Source organism: Panthera onca, chromosome B3 (genome assembly GCF_046562875.1).
Source record: "Panthera onca isolate mPanOnc1 chromosome B3, mPanOnc1 haplotype 2, whole genome shotgun sequence".
In the NCBI taxonomy this organism is placed as follows: Eukaryota; Metazoa; Chordata; class Mammalia; order Carnivora; family Felidae; genus Panthera; species Panthera onca.
This window is the reverse complement of record NC_138344.1, coordinates 19,831,409-19,848,356: the sequence shown is the minus strand read 5'-3', so window position 1 is coordinate 19,848,356 and position 16,948 is coordinate 19,831,409. Positions and strand designations below refer to the sequence as shown.

At 42.9% G+C, this 16,948-nt stretch overlaps 1 protein-coding gene across 1 annotated transcript in view; it reads left to right on the top strand.

The window, feature by feature from the left end:
- Window positions 1-2,913: 2,913 nt before the first annotated feature.
- TARS3 (threonyl-tRNA synthetase 3) overlaps window positions 2,914-16,948 on the top strand; it is a 69,325-nt gene continuing 55,290 nt past the window's right edge. The window contains exons 1-4 of the mRNA XM_060617836.3: window positions 2,914-3,416; window positions 4,417-4,485; window positions 5,125-5,321; window positions 12,174-12,297. Of these exons, the coding sequence (XP_060473819.2) occupies window positions 3,099-3,416; window positions 4,417-4,485; window positions 5,125-5,321; window positions 12,174-12,297 (708 nt within the window). The 5' untranslated portion in view covers window positions 2,914-3,098. The remainder of the gene's footprint in view (window positions 3,417-4,416; window positions 4,486-5,124; window positions 5,322-12,173; window positions 12,298-16,948) is intronic.

Here is a 16,948-nt window from a genome sequence, read left to right as displayed (position 1 = left end):
TATAGGCGATCCTTGAACAACACAGGTTTGAAATGCATGGGTCCTCTTATATGCAGATTTTTTATAACTACAATATAGTACTTTAAGTGTACTTTCTCTTCCTTATGATTATCTTAATAGCACTTTCTTTTTTTCTAGCTTACTTTATTGTAAGAATAGCATATAATACACATACAGTTAATTGACTTTATGTTGTTGGTAAGGCTTCTGGTCAACTTCAAGTCTTCTGTTATTCATAGTTAAGCTTTTGGGGAGTCAAAAATTATATGCAGGTTTTTCACTATACAGGACATAGGTGCCCCTAACCCCCGCATTGCTCAGAAGTCAACTGTGTTTGGTATTTCCCACTCACCAGGTAGAATCAGCAGGATATTATGAAAGATAGGATATCAGCATGATGCCTTTGAAATGCAGGAGCAATCAAAAATCCTTGTGGACTAGATTATGATGTGAAGCTAGAGAGTCCTGGGGCGGAACTATGGAATGTATTGCTAGTCTTGCCAACTGAATGAAAACTGCTTTTGATGGCCTTTAACTAATAGGTATAAAGTAAAAGCATTAGCCAGATCAAAAGCTACATATGAGGTGCCAGAGATTATGCTGATTTACTCCACCAATGATAGCATCTCTGGAAGAGCAGCTGCAACTAGAGCCACTGTCTAATTAGATTTATGACAAATCTACTGCAATTCTTCAACATCCATTTGTTCGCTACACAGGCCAAATAAGGTAAGGTAAATGGACGTCTGGTGAGAATCACAATGCTGCATCTTTCAAGACATTAAGCGTGGCAGTACTCTCTGCAATTCCCCCCGGACTGTGGTATTGCTTTTGGTTTACTATTTTCTAAGATTGAGAAAGTTCTAGTGGCTTCCACTTGGTCTTTCCTACTAGAATAGCTTTAACCCCATGGGTCAGGGAACCACTGTGGAAATTCTGCCGGTTGCTGAGTATGTCTGTTTAAACTCTGCTTTCTGAAACTGGAAACAACCACAGAAACCAAATAAGCTCACCATCAGGTAGATCCTAGTCCAACCCTGGAAACAACCCAAATGTCCAAAAACAGATAAATGGAAAAACAAATTGTGGTATAGGCATACAATGAAATACTACTGGGAATGGGGGGGAGGGAATGAACAATATATACACCCCCAAAACATGGGTAAATCTTAAAATTATGCTGAATGAAAGAAGCCAAAAAAAAAAAAAAAAAAGAGTACATAGCATATGATTCCATTATAGAAAACTCTAGAAAATGCAAACTGATTTGTAGTGACAGAAAGAAGATCAGTGGTTGCCTAAGATTGGGGATGGAGGCCCAAGAGAGAAAAATTACAAAGGAGCCTGAGAAAACTTTTTTGGGGCTAGAGGGGTTCTAAGCCAGGCTCCCCATGCCAGGCTTCTATGCATTTGACAATACATAAGTCATGGCAGGATGGAAGGATCAGAAACCAGATGGCAGCTGGTTCAGAAGTGGCCAAAAAAATGTACAGGCAGCGAGTCTGTGTAATTGTGTCCAGAAGCCTACCAGGGAAGAGAATAAAAAGATACAGTGGTTTTAGTGCCATACTTTATGAAACTTCCTCCTGGGAGCTGTTTGTGATTCCAGTTAGCTTATCCCCATTAGTTGCTCCATCCCAGCCTCTGGAATGCTGAATCTGCTCCCAGAGTGGCATTCATTCACCTCTCAACCTTTCTAATAACTGCCAACCTTTATTTTCCAGAGCAATTACTCTCTGTCTTAACTTCATCAGCCCAACTAAGCTCTCCTATTTTGGAATTCTAATGGCATTTATTATCTGTATCTCATATGAAATGGTCATATGTTTACCAACACTGAAAGGCACCACAGTGTTAGGCCCATAGACACTGGCATCAAATTGTCTGAGTTTGAATCTCAGCTCTGTAATGCGGTGGCTGTGTGACCTTGGTCAAGTCACTTAGCCTTTCTGTGGCTTCGGTTTATCCATCAATTTACCAGACATAACAGTAGTGTTTTTTGTTATGAGTACTAGAGGAGTTAATATTTGTAAAGAGCATGGAATAGTGTATGACACATTCTAAGTCCTAAGAATGTTAATAAAAATCAATTTGTGTCATGGGGCAGCTGGGTGGTTCAGTCAGTTAAGCTCCAACTCTTGATCTCAGCTCAGGTCTTGATCTCAGGGTCGTGAGTTCAAGCCCTGAGTAGGGCTCCGTGCTGGGGGTGAAGCGTACTTAAAAAAAAAAATCAATTTGTGTTCCAATTATACTAAGGTTCATGCTCACAGTCACGGGGCATACAGAGTGTCTGTGGCATTTGCCCTGGTCTCCAGCGAGAAGCTAACAATTGCTAGCCGGCTTTTCTTAGAGATCTTCTGTGCCCAGCAGCCTCTGCACTTGGTCAGCCTTGGCTTGAAACCCAATGGCCACTATTCAGAACCTAGATGCAAGTTGGAAGAATAGTGACCGGCAGAATTCCAGAGTAAAGACAGAGCCATGCTGAGAAGTGAGATATTAGCCTTCCCAAGATTTTGGATAACTTGCGTTTCAACCAATGCATGGTGATATGTGGCCAGCTATGAAAGCACTGTGACCCTATTCAGTCCCCACGCCGCTCTCCAGGCCCTAAACCACCGCGTGTGTCCCCACCCCAGCAGTGTGCCCGGCCTCAACTCCACCCCTGCAGTCGCCCCGCCTACCCACAGCTCCTACAGTCCCAGCCCTGAAGAGAGCCCCGCCCCGCCCCTTCTGCCGCCACTCCCCCCCTCGTCGGCCCTCCCCACCTGTCGCCCCGCCTCCTCGCATCTCCTGTTGTCCCTGCTTGCAGATAGGCCCGCCCCTCTACGTCGCCCCGCCCCTCACCGTAACCCCGCCCCCCGATAGTCCTTCCCCTCCCTGTCGCCCCGCCTCGTCGTAGCTCCTATAGTCCCACCCCACGACCCGCAGAGAGCCCCGCCCCGCCTCTCCCTGTCAGCCCGCCTCTCCCCGTCGCCGCGCTCCCTCAGCTTATATATAAAACGGCCGCTGTCTCGCTCTGCAGGTCTGGGGTATTGCTACCCCCTTGGCCGTAGAGGCTGCACACGGAGCGGCGTCGGTGCGGTGCAGAGCCGGCTGCCATGGCGGCCGAGGCCCTGGCGGCCGAGGCCGTGGCTTCACGCCTAGAGCGGCAGGAGGAGGACATCCGCTGGCTGTGGGCGGAGGTCCAGCGCCTGAGGGACGAGCAGCTGAACGCTCCCGACCGCTGCCCGGTCGAGGGGCCGTGCCTGACGCGGGAGGTGGCGCAGCTCCGGGCCGAGAACCGCGACCTGCGCCACCGCCTGTCCCGCCTGCGGCTGTGCCTCGCCGAGGAGCTGAGCCAGCAGGCAAAGCTGGAGAGCGCGGCGCGGGCGGCGGCGGCGCAGGAGGAGGCCGGGCGCGCGGCTGCTGGTGCGCAGGTAACGGGGCGACAGGGCTCGCTGCGGGGAAGGCGGGCGGGTGCCGCCTAGAGCCCCGGGAGGGCGGTGCCGCGGGCTGCGACGGTGTGCGGGTAGCGACGGTGTGCGGGTAGCGGTGGTCCCGCAGGAAGGACGGGTGCGTTCCCTGCGCGCTGCAGGGCCCGCCCCTCGCGGAGCGCTGCTCTGTGCACCTGCTAAGGCCTGGGAACCAGTGAGTAGCCTGGATACCCTTTGGAGCCCCGGATTTCCAGCAGTCGCCAGACTGACTTAATGGTGTGATTTCGCAGTTCTTCCAGTAAATTGTCACACATTTTCTTCAGTAGCAGAAATAGCATTTTCCTTTGTTTGAAAAAAAAAAAATGCTGGAGCGTTTAAAACTCTCTGTTCTTTCCTTGAGCAGGAAGACCAACAGTTACATATATAAACTCTTCCATTCCCTCTAATGAATGGCTGGTTCTGAGCGATTGACGACAGGTGGTTTTGTTGTTCTCTTGGTACGGTCTGTATATTTAACGTTATTATTTAACAATATTTTAATATTTTGTTTCGGTGAAGGACAAATTATCTTCGTGCCACCTAAGTTGAAGTGTTGTGTTGAAAGCTTTCTCAGACTGTTCTCAGGGGTGTTCTTGAGTTATTCACCAAGGGTAACTGTGGTGCACTGGCAACATCTTCCTAAAATAGTGCATTTAAAGTCTGGCGGCAGCTACACAACCATTTTACAGCGACATTATCTGTTGAAAGTTTAGGGGTGAAACTTTCAAGAGCCAAACATATTAAGTGTACTTAGCAAGAGTGTGTGAAAATGCACAGACAGGAAGGATGGAACCCCAGAAAATGATTTGCCCGCTGAGAGTTGTAGGTGGTGGTCAGGGAAGCCCAGCCTGCAACATGGGACACTTGCTGACTGCTGGCATGTGCCTCTCTTCTGCACATTCCAAATGCGTCGCTCTTTCCTGTCATTGCTGTGAGTTATTTATAATTCACCTTTATTTCTCAGCCTCCTTCTAGTCAAAGCCAAGAAAAGAGCACTAAAATGAAGGAGGAGGAAGGTGGGCCTGAGAGTGAGGTAAGCTGTTGCTATGGAAATAATGTAAAATACGACTTGTAATTTAAATATGCTTATACAGTTAATTGCCCAAGATCTTTAATTAAAACATAATTGCTAATTTGGGCCACAGTAGTATATTTAAAACCTTGCTAGCTTTAGATGCAAGTTGTCTTAACTTAGAGATGAGCTAGACAGTCAGCTGTATTCAAGTGCTGTTTTGTCTAAGTTGAGATAGCCCAGCTGTTCTTTTGTGTTAAAGAAATTAGCTACTGTATAAATCATCAAAATAGCATGTTTCCAGCATAAATACTTGGCAGGAGCTAAGGAGGAATACCTGGCCTCAGAGGGGTCAGTCTGGTTGAGATCAGACAAACAGGAAGGACTAGAGAACAAAGGAATGTGGTGTATAAATAGGTGCTGAATCAGGGGACTGTGCACACACAGGTGTTAAACATGTAGTGTAGGGAGACATGCTAGTTAGAAAAGGTGGGCTCTGAGCTGGACCCTGAGAGCTAAGAAGGAGGAAAGAAGTGACTGGAAGGAGACTTGGAAATGACCTGTGGTGTGCAGAGTATGGGGTGAGACTTACTGGAGGTTGAACAGTTAGAACAAAGTGGGCTGTGTATGTTCACTTTCTTGTATTCTGATGACTTTCAGGTGAAAAATCAACCAAATTTCATAAAGGAAAGGTTGAAGCTTTTTGAAATATTGAAGAGAGACCATCAGCTCTTATTTGCCATTAATGACAGAAAGGGGAATACAAGCAATGTGATCACAGTGAGAGTGGCTGATGGGAAAACAGTGGAAGGGGAAGTTTGGAAAACAACACCTTATCAAGTAGCTGCTGAAATTAGGTAAACCATAATTTGGAGAAGATATTCTTTATTCAGTATTGTGCCGGCGCTTGGTAACACTGTGTTCTCAGGGGCTGTGAAAAGTGTTTTTTTTCTTACTCAGTTGAATAAATTAATTTTTTTTTTTTTTTTTTGAGAGAGAGAGAGAGAGCGTGAGCGAGCAGGGGAGGGGCAGGGGAGACACAGAATCCTAAGGAGGCTCCAGGCTCTGAGCTGTCAACACAGAGCCAGATGCGGGGCCTGAACTCGTGAACCACAAGTTCATGACCTGAGCTGAAGTCGGACGCTTAACCAAATGAGCCACCCAGGCACCCCACTCAGTTGAATAAATTAAATGTCATTAGTTATTTCCCTCTGGCTTCTAAAGAGGGCATTTAAATAAGTAATTGAATATCAGAATAAGACCTCTTCCTCTTTAAAATGTCCACATTTTAAAGTTCTGATAAAAATATACAGTAGAGAAAAACGTTTAATCCTTGACAGGTCCCATTACATTGACGCTGGTCATCAAGATTTTTCCATGAGATTTTACAGATCTTTTGCTGGACTTGACTTCAAGTCAAGTTATTGTCTCACCAGTAAATAACCATGGGTGGCTCTTCAAACTAAGTGGGGCAGATCTTTCCAAGCCTGTTTCCTTACATCTGTGGAAATGATACTTTTCCCATTTACCTAATGAGGTTGTTAAAATTAACTGAAATACTGCATATGTAAAATACTCTGAAAATTAAAGTGCCTCCAGAAATGTACAAAATGACTTATATACAGATTAAAGATGTATGTGAGGGTGTATGTATAAACCCTGGAATAAGTACTTTGACTGTCCTAGAAATTAGATACATTAGTGAAGTTATGTTATTTTGACCAATGTTAATTCCTAGCATTAAATATAATTCCATGGAAGCTAAAGCTCAAAACTGCCATGTAAATAAACTTGCTATATAAAAAGCAAGTTTTTTCAACAATTGAAGTACTCAGGTTTCCTTTGAAAACTATGGTTAAGATTGTGTGGTTTTTTGGGTTTTTTTTTTCCCATCCTATCATATCCTGTACTCTGCAGCCCCCTCCCAACCTGTTCCCATGTTTTTCAGGCTCTCCATGAATAGATGTGCTGGGAAAATGGGCTTTGAGGCTGAGGCAAAATAAGTTTATGTTTCTTCATGAAGAGTCAGTTTTCATGTTAGCATATTGGAGACTGAGAAGTCCTACACTGAAGAAACCAGCTCAAACTTGGGAAACAAAGTTACTTGATTGTAGAAGATGTTCTTTGTTGTAACCTTAATAATATGCATTTCTGCAGGGTACCAGTTTACAACCCCTACAATCAAGTTTCATTGTAGAGGGGTTGTAAGAGTGCCCAAAAGTAAAGTTATCCCAAACTAAAAGATTAAGCAAAGCTTGTATCAGGCAAACCTGGTAAGAAGAAAGCAGTGATCATAATATTACTATCAGACCTCAGAATTTCAGGGCCAAAATCATCACATGGGATACTGGGACTTATTTCCAAAGTAGACAAACAGTATAATCTGTAATAACTATTCATCATGAACCTTTTTGAGTTACATAATGTAGCATCAAATCAGAAATAGAAAATTATAGACACTCAGGAATGGTATACTTTTAACCTGCCTTTCTCAGTTCTGAAAAGGTCATGTGTCTGAATAGTAACACTGTAAGGTAGACTTAGTGGTTGCTCACCAGCCGCTGTGGTCTATAGACAGAGGTCTCTCAGACCTGTGGTCATGTTTTTGGTTCCTCAGAACCTTAATAAAAAAATGCAGAAACATACCGTTCACATTCAATGAGTAAAATGAAATCAGTTATGAACTCAGTAAACATTAAATGACAAGGCAAAACAGAATAAAACTTGAAAATTAGAAAGAAAAAAAAAAACCTCTTCAAAATAACTCCCGTGAAACAAACTAAAAACAAGCACAGAATTTTAGAAAGTACTTCTAATGAGGAAAAAATATATATCAGAAATCTGTGGAGTATATCTAAAGTAGTGATCATTCCACAGAAATCTGTGGAATATATCTAAAGTAGTGATTTATAGTGTTGAAGTTTTTTCTGATAAGAATAGAAAGAAACAGACTATGAATTCAACTCAGGCAGTTAGAAAAAGAACAGTTTAACAAGGAGGGAACTCTAAAAAAGTGAATTAGAGATTAGTATTAACTGAAAAACTATCTGAATACGTAAGGGTTCAGTGAGGTGTCTGGATATAAAATAAATGAGAAACTAATAGCTTTATTAAATTATACTGCCTGTTGTCTTGGTTAACTGAGGGTTGATTGCATAGATGATTGTTCCTGCTCTGAGCAAGTGTATGCCTTTCTAAGCATAACATGTAAAGTGAAATCATTAAGGAAAAGATGGAAAGATTCAAACTGCACAAAAAATAAAACAAGAAAAATGGCTATGTGTAAAAATGACACATAAAACAGAAAATGACAGATGTGAAAAAAATGTACCATATAGAACAAATGATTGCTCTCAAAGTATTTTTCAAATTAATAGGAAAAAGAAGAAAACTTCAACAGAGGAATAGATTATCTGAGAAATGTAAACGAAATTATTATGTGTTACTGATTTGTCCAAGATGTATGAATAGCCGTTAATACTGATACAGTCTTGGGGAAGTGACTCTGGTGTAGGGCAGATAAATAGGTCCAGTCTCTCAGACTTTTAAAGCCTTTAAAAACGTGCAAACCCTAACCCTTGGACCCAGTAATTCTATTCATAGCCATTTATCCTAAGAAAATACCTAGTAGAAAGAAATGGGCAAAAGACAGTTCATAGTAGTTGATGAAAGAATTCTTTTCAGAATATGGTCCCCAAATCACCAGCACTAGCACCATCTGGGAACTTAGAAGAGCAAATTCTTGGGGCCCTGCTCCACGCCTCTTGAATTAACTAGCAATCTGCATGTTTATGAGCCCCTCCAGGAGTCTCTGATGAAGTCCAAGTTTGCGCACCCCTGAGTTAGGCTAAACTGCTGTGGCAAGAGACTCCCGATGACCATGGCTTAAATGAGGTAGACATCACATTCTCTCACTTGACAGTCCAGAGATGACCAGCCCAGGCTGGTGGAGGATGTCTCTGGGCCATGCAGTCCTTGGTGGACCTGGGTTCCTTCTGTCTTGTCACCTGCCATTCCCTAGGCAGGGTTTGTCCACGGGGAGGGGTGGAAGCTGAGTTCATGGACCCACGGACTCTCCTGCAGGGGGTGGGGGGGGGGGTAGGCGGGGAGGAGCAGCTGAAGAACAATGATGCTTTGAGGCCCAGACCCCTCAGTGGCGCACTTTCATTTCCACTTAACATCCTATTGGCTCACATTTAGTCACATGGCCACCCCTGGCTGTAAGAGAGAATGGAAATGTAGCTCCTGCCTGCCAGCCACATGTCCAGCTATAAAGCCTTCTCGCCATGGAAGAGAGGAAGCATAGTTTAGGGGACCACATCTGCCACAGTGTGCCCCTGTGACATCCAGAGATCTGTGAGACCCTCTTTTCATCATCCCACATGCTCAGTCCCTCCCCAGGTGAGACAACTCTGGGTCCCATCAGCTGAAAGCACAGGACGTCCAAGTGCGTTGCAGAACACCCCCGTCAGGCTGGCTCCTTACACTCTGGCAGCAAATACACTACTTGACAAGGCTGCCCATCCCGCACGTATACGCAGTGGTGGGGTACTCACAAGGCCATCACAGGGAAGCGTGTTTGGAGGAAAAGAAGGAATAACACAGACAGCAATGTACGGAAGGCATCAGGTCCTGCTGGCAGGGACTGTGAGGCCCACAGCCTGGCAACGGGTAGTGCCGGATCAGCCCACCTGGCCACCCCTTGTTTTCTGCGAGCAGCCCGCTTGTCCACTGTCCTCCAAGGGCCCTGATTTTGCTCTGTGGGAAGGTCCTAGTTGTCCCTCATTCTCATTAGTCACACTGGGGGGCTCAGAGCTCCTCTGAGGAGCCAACAGCCACAGGTGTTTGTAAGCTGGGCTTGTCACTGGGCAGCACAGTTGTCTCCAGTGTGGTAGACTTCCAGTCGGTCTGCTTCTAATCAGTTCTAAGAGAAGTAATCTCCGAGAGTAATCCGAGAGAAATAATCCACAAGAAGGAATTCTTCTAGATGGAGACTTCTCATGCTTTTGTTCCTTGGTTTTTGTGCTTGACTCTTCCTCTCTCTCCCTCAATTTAATGGACTGAGGTCCTAGGAAACAACAGGCTGTGGGAGGGCAGCACCCTTTAATCCGTGTGGTTGGCCTGGCCCCTCTTGTCTGTCTTGATGTGTGGCTTTTGAGAGGGGTTTTAAGTGCCAGTCCCTCCTGCTGTTTGGGACAATAGACTGTTTTTCCAATCTTGCACAGCCCCACATTTCTGGACTCTTAATCAGTTTGAATTACAGGCCACAGGCACAGCCTCTTGGCGGAGGCCTGTCCCTTCCATCTCTGCCTGTGAACGGGACAATCCTCCCTGGAGCCTATCTCGGTCTGGTGGTGTTTACAAAAACTGCAGTAGCTACCCAGTGTTTACCAACCTTCCGCCTTTTTGTTACTGCTGCTTTATATGCTCCAGGCATTGTAAGCACATGAGTTTGCCTGCAGGTTGTATCAAATATTTTATCAAATATCTACCAATATTTATATTTTTCAAATATCAGATTATCTGCCAAGCCAGTGCCATGTGTTTTGTTTTTGTTACTTCCAAGTTCTTACTTTTTTTTTTAATTAAACTTAAAAATTTTTAAGCTTATTTGTTTTGAGAGAGACCTCTGTCTTATGCTCTCTAGTGAGCACAAGTGGGGTACGGGCACAGAGAGAGAGGGGTACAGTTTCTGGAGCGGGCTCCATGCTGATAGCAGAGAACCCGATGAGGGGCTCAAACTCACGAACCGTGAGATCATGACCTGAGCCAAAGTCGGATGCTTAACAGACCGAGCCACCCAGGTGCCCCTTTACTTTTTTGTATTAGTTAAGATAGAAGCTAGGCTGCTGCAACAGCTTCAGTGGCTTAAATATGATCAAAGTCTCTCTCAGGTAGGTAGGTAGCAACCTGGAGGTGCGGGGTCCAGCTTGACAGGGCAGCAATTCTCCATAAGTCGTTTGGGGACCAGAATTCCTTATGTTTGGTTGCTGGACCATCTTTATGTACAATGTTGCACTAGTGTGCATGGTCCAGGGAACCCCACCAGTGTGCTGTAGTCCGCAGAAGGCGGGGAGAGGGTGGAAGAGGGCTCTCCACTGCCTTAAGGCTGAGATACGGAAGTGCTACAGGCCACTTTTGCTGGTACCCATTGCTTCCAAACTTCCAGGGGAACCTGGAAAACTATACCAGAAGGAGGGAATGGATTTGAAGAATCCTTAGCAGTCCATCACAGCCAGTAAAAATGAAATAAAATTCTACTTAATAACAATATCTAACATTTATTAAGTTTGTATTATGAGAGTACACCTTATTTAATCCTTAGAATAAATGTATGAGGAAGGTTGTATAAATTCCCATTTTACAGATGAGAAACTGAAGCTTAGAATAAATTGCCCAGTGTTCAAGTCCAGGTTGGTCTAACATGAGGGCAGGTGCTCTTAACCACAGCACTGTACTGCTGCTCAAGTTGCTCACAGAAAGGCAAGTTAAAACATTATATTGTAAAGATGACACAGTTTAGTAGTACCTGACGTTGTGAGGACACAGAGAAAAGGTATTCTTGTGCCTTTCCTGGAAGGAAAATTTGGCAGTGTATTCCAGCAAGGTCATTAAAGTGCATTGCCCTTGACCCAGCAGTTTTACTTGACCAATTTTTCCTGGGAAAAAATAATTGGGAACTAAGATGTGTGTTCAAGAATGTTCGCTGCAGTGTTATTTGTCATTGGCAAAGCAAAACAAAACAAAACATTCCTGCCAAGAAATGACCAAAGTGCCCAGCCATGGAGGATCCATTAATCAATTCTTGATTCTGCTGCAGCTATCAACCAGCATGATTTTCAAGTCTGTCTACCATCCAGGAAAATGTGTGACTTACTAAGTTTAAAAAGTACATTACCAAGTAACATATACAGAATGGTACTATTATGATTTTTATATTGGTGTATATATTTACCTAAAAACGTGGAAGAACAGGGGCACCTGCGTCCAACTTCAGCTCAGGTCATGATCTCACGGTTTGTGAGTTCGAGCCCCACATCGGGCTCTGTGCTGACAGCTCAGAGCCTGGAGCCTGCTTCAGATTCTGTGTCTCCCTCTCTCTCTGCCCCTCCCCTACTCATGCTCTGTCTCTCTCTGTCTCAGAAATAAGTAAACATTAAAAAAATTAAAAAAAAAACATGGAAGGACATACAGAAAAATGTTAACAGTAATTTCTGGGTGGTGGGATTGAAGGTGATATGTTTTTCTTTGCTTTTCTGTGCTTTCTAGGTTTCTTAATGTGTTATTTTTGTCAATAATTTTCAAAAAACTGTAAGTGTGTGTGTGTGTGTAACAGAGAGAGAGAGAGAGAGAGAGAGAGAGAAGAAGGAGGAAGAGGAGGAGGAGGAAGAGGAGGAGGAGGAGGGGTAGATGTATAAAAAGACTAGAAAGACATGTACCAAAATGTTACGATCATTTATTTCAGGGTGGTTTTATTCTTTGTCTTTTTCTGTTTTCCAAGTTCTTCTTTTTTTTTTTTTACAGTGAATGTGTACTATTTTTTTATTTAAAATAAATGTTACAAAATTTGAAAAACCTGTTCTTTTAGTTTACATTTGTACTTTCTATTCACTCAAAAAAAAGCCCTAAAAATTATTTTAATCTTTTGTTTTAACAAATCATTGCAGCATGTGATAAGGTTAACTCTCACATGACTCTTCTTTTACCAGTCAGGAACTGGCTGAAAGCACAGTGGTAGCCAAAGTCAATGGTGAATTATGGGACTTGGACCGTCCATTGGAAGGGGATTCCACTCTAGAGCTGCTTATGTTTGATAATGAGGAAGCCCAAGCTGTAAGTATTTAAAAAGAATCAACTAAACTTTGGATATTGTGAACTATGTTATGTACAAAGACACACATTGAAGTCAAGAATGATGAGTTTTGTAACCTTCTAGAACTTAAAATTTCTGTATTGGTGTTTAGTAAGTATTTAGTGAATTTTTGTGGAATGAATACATACAAATATATATTAGCTTTTAAAGTAGCCCTTATTTATCATTTCTGAAGATAGTTGTGTCCTTATGCTATAATGCTTTAATTATAAAATCAATGTACATTTGACATGAATTTTTAATAGATTCTTAGAAATGGGTCTACTTTATAATATAATATGTGCAGGAGAATTGGGAAAAGTTATCAAAGCTTAGATATCTTTTTATTTATTTTTTTAAGTTTATTTATTTTGAGAGAGAGAGAGAGAGAGAGAGAGAGAGAGAGAGAGAGAGAGGAGGACAAAGCAGGCTCTGTGCTGACAGTAGAAAGCCCTTTGTGGGGCTCAAACTCATGAACCACGAGATCATGACCTGAGCCAAAGAGCCACCCAGGCACCCCTTAGACATCCTTTAAATACTTATTAATGTAATATTCTATAAAATAGATACCACATTTCATGTAGTTCTCTGATATACATTGTTACCTTAACTTTGCAATTTCTCTTCAGGCAGTGTCCATTATCTGCCTAAAACCTAACCTAAGCTTAGCTTAGTTTCTATTAATCGTGACACTTGATTTCTTGATTTGTTAATCCAAACTTATAAGAACCATACTATAATTACTTTCCTGTTTAAAATATGCAAAGCATAACAATTAAGTAGCTAAATAATACAATATTAATAAAATCATGTTGAAAGTGATTCAGAAAGAGCAATTTTTAGGAGAAACACAAAACATATATGTATTATTTAGTTTTTCTTACTAGTTGTTAACAACTGTCGCCTAGCATCATCCCGGATGTCATCCCTAGACTTTACAATTGTATATATTCCCTTAGTCACCTGACCAGCATCTACAGTGCTGGACGCATGTGCCAGACCCTGTAGGGCTGCAGTGGACAGAACATGGAGACTCCTGTTTCAAAGAGTTTACCTCTAGTAGGAGGAGGTATTAAACAAGAAAACAACCAATGAGAGGTTTTCAGATAGTGTCAGTTTCTGGAGAAAGTCAAATAGGGGCTGGAACCAAGAGCAGCCATGATAGTTGGTGGGGCAGTTAGTTTTGATCCTCAACTAAAGGCCCAAATCCTACCCGAAAGCCTTGTGCTTGCCTACACTGGCTGGCTCTTGGTTTGTCTGCAGGTGTTGTTCCTATGACTCTTTTTTAATAGCTGGCTATTGAACTTTTTCAATGTGTCAGGCATTGGGGTGTTCGGGGAATGGGAGAACTACCAAATTTAATGTTCCATGGAGGTGTTGGTATCTTTGGAGTCCTTTCCTCCTGGCATTCAGTAACATCATGAAAAAAGAAACATTCTTTATCATGGGAAATCTTTCTAGAGTGCCTAACCAGTCAGTGTTTGCTTGCCATGCTCGTAACATGGTATCTGACATCAGATTATAGGGCTTTCATAAATATCTGTGGTTGTTGATGAAAATGATAATAGTAATAAACATTTACCAGAGCCAAGCACTGGCCTGGCCCATTATGCGCACATGTATTATCTCCTTGAGTCCCAAGTTACCCTAGCACACAGGTACTGTTTTAATCCCCATTTTACAGATGCAGCAACCAGTATCAAAATAGTTAAGTAACATTTCTAAGCTCTTGATGCTTCTTTTCATGTAACTTAGTAACAAATATTTTTTGTTGTTGTTCCTGGAATTTATTTTCCTGTTACTGTGAATATACTAAGATATTGAACATAAACTAATTTATAATATTTAATACATATCCATGAAAAAGAAACCCTATAGGAAAACAAATTTTGAAAACTCAGATCTAAAACAATGATAAATTGGGTGGGTGGGTGACTTAGTCAGTTAAGGGTCCAACTCTTGATTTCGGCTCAGGTCATGATCTCAGTGTTCGTGAGATCGAGCCCCACGGTGGGCTCCACATTGAGAGCACAGAGTCTGCTTGGGATTCTCACTCCCTCTCTTTCTGCCCTTCTCCTGCTCATATGCACCCCCCCCCACACACACACACACACAATCTCTCTTTAAATAAATAAACTTAAAAAGTGATAATGATTTTTTAAAGGTTTTTTTTGCTGTATGGAAACATTCAAGACACCTTTCTATTTTAAAAGGTGATTTTATTTATAAGACTATTTTAGTGCATAATGTAACATACAGAAGAAATACTCTCCACCTTCTAGATAAATTCATGTAGAAAATGACAGGAAGAATATCCACATAAAGCTGACAAACATGCACAACAGAAACAAGGGGAATTTTATAAAGTGACACAGCTTGCAGGTTTAAAATATATCTCATGATATTTCCTTTTGTAAGCCTAACATCTGGTAAAAGAATATACATAGATATATATTCTACTTTAAAGCTTTGGTGAAACCCCGGGGGAAATCAGTGATGTGCTGCGGTGATCTCAGGCTTAAGCAAATGTAGGGCACTTTATTTAGAGGTGAACAAAACAAGCAGATTCATGTAGGAACTGAAGCCGCTAGCTCTGTGCTTGTAGTCCATTCAGTGGTCTCTTCCACTACATCATGGCGTGAGTCAGGTTCACCCCCAATTTCAGTGGCTGCTGCCCCCTGCATCCTGTGTATTATCTCAGCAGTCATGACAGTTAACCACACTCTTCTTTTAAGATTCTTTACGGCACCAGTGTTTTTCTGGCTTTATTCCCACCATTGGATCTTTCTCAGTCTTCTTTGCTGGCGTTTTCTTCATCTTTCTCCAGAGTGAAGAATTCCTCAGTGCTCAGTCATAGTACCCTCTGTATTTATGCTCCTGTTCTAAGCTGTCCTGTCTGCTAACTGTCTGCTGTCAGTTCTTCTGTCTGTAGCTAGACAGGCCTCAGTCTTGTGTACATTACCACCCATGTAATATCTCCATCCAGATATCATACAGGAATCTGTAGTATGTCCACGGTGACAACTCTTGATTCTAGCCCCAGAACTTACTCCTTCCCTGTCTGCCCATCTCAGGGCACAACTCCACCACATACCCAGTTACTCAACCTAGAATCTTGGAGATTGTATGTGATTGCTACCTGTTCCCTCAACTCCAAGTCTCTAATTGGTAAGCCATTACTGTCCTAACATATCTGGAATCTGTCCACTTCTGCTGCCATTACCGAGATTCAACAATGGTGTTATTATAGTACTGCCCAAGAAAATGTCCACCTGCTGTTCCATTCCCCTGAAATCCATTCCTGCTATCAAACGATGTTTTAAAATGTAAATTGAATAATTTCTTTTCTGCCTAAAACCCTTCAGTGCATCTCATTGCATTTGGAATAAAACCCAGATTCCCCCAGAAGGCCCTCAGGGTTACTGGCCCTTTCTTACCTCTGCAACTTTTCTCAAGTTACTTTATCCCTTACATGTTAGCCATACAGGCCTTCCTGACTCCCTGTGAATGCAGAGCCTTCTCTGTTATTTATCATTACAGTGCTCCGTTCATCTCCTTTTACACCCTCTTCTTCTCTCGTGATTACGCACTTACTGGTTTGTTTCTGCCTGTCTCCCTCACAATGTGCGGTAAACTGCATGAGGCCAGTGAGTCGTTTCTTTCACTGTTGTATCCTCCGCACCCAACACAGTGTTTGGCTCAACAAACATCTAGGTGCGGACAGTGCGCCAAAGAAGACACTTGGGTTCCTGTTGACAGTTAGCCTACCCTCCTGGCACCATCCAAAGCAAAGGTCTGCGCCAAGGACGGAGGCTCTGGGGCAGTTTGTGGATCATATCTCTGCTTAATGCTATGGGTTGGGATTGCACATAGCCTGCTCAGAGGACTCCCTGTGCTTTGACTTATTTGTCAAACAGCTTTCTAATTGTAAGGTTTTTTTATTTAATAAGGGAAAGAAAGGGCTGCCAGGGGGACTCCATTGTCTTGCTTTTCTGGTACCTCTATGTATCCAGTGACTTCAGTTAGTTTTAGTTTATCCATAAACCTTTGATTCCTTAGGAATTCAAAACCAAACTTTCTGAACTTGTAGATGTGATGACCAGCCCTTGGACTATGAATTAACTCATGTGTGTCCTCCTGCCCAGGGGTCTCAGGCAACCAGCAGGCATTCCCAGGCTATACTTTTCTCCCCCCAAAAAGTCATTCTGTCAAAAACATGTGGAGACTGCTGTGGAGACAGAAAACTACTTCGGCCCTCTGCGTTCAGCTTAGCTGCTGCCTCTGGAGAAAAAGAAAGGAAATCAGTGTCTGTCATGCCTGGCTTCCCTCCACTCTGGGCTGAATTGGGCTTGCATGCTGCTGCTTCCCCCTCAGCGGTCCAAGCCATGGTTGAGGCTGTCACATCTTCTCTACAGGTTAAGATGTGCAGAAGGAAATGGTGTAGGAGCAGCTCAGAGCAGCAGTTTCACGCAAGAACCAAGCATATGGCTCTGGTATAATTGCAAAGCACTCAGAAAATGTTCTCTTCTCAGTGGGCATTGAAGATTTTCTTTTCAAATTGATGTCTTTTTCTTTGTAATGTTTATTTATTTTTGAGAGAGAGAGAGAGAGAGAGAACGAGCAGGAGAGGGG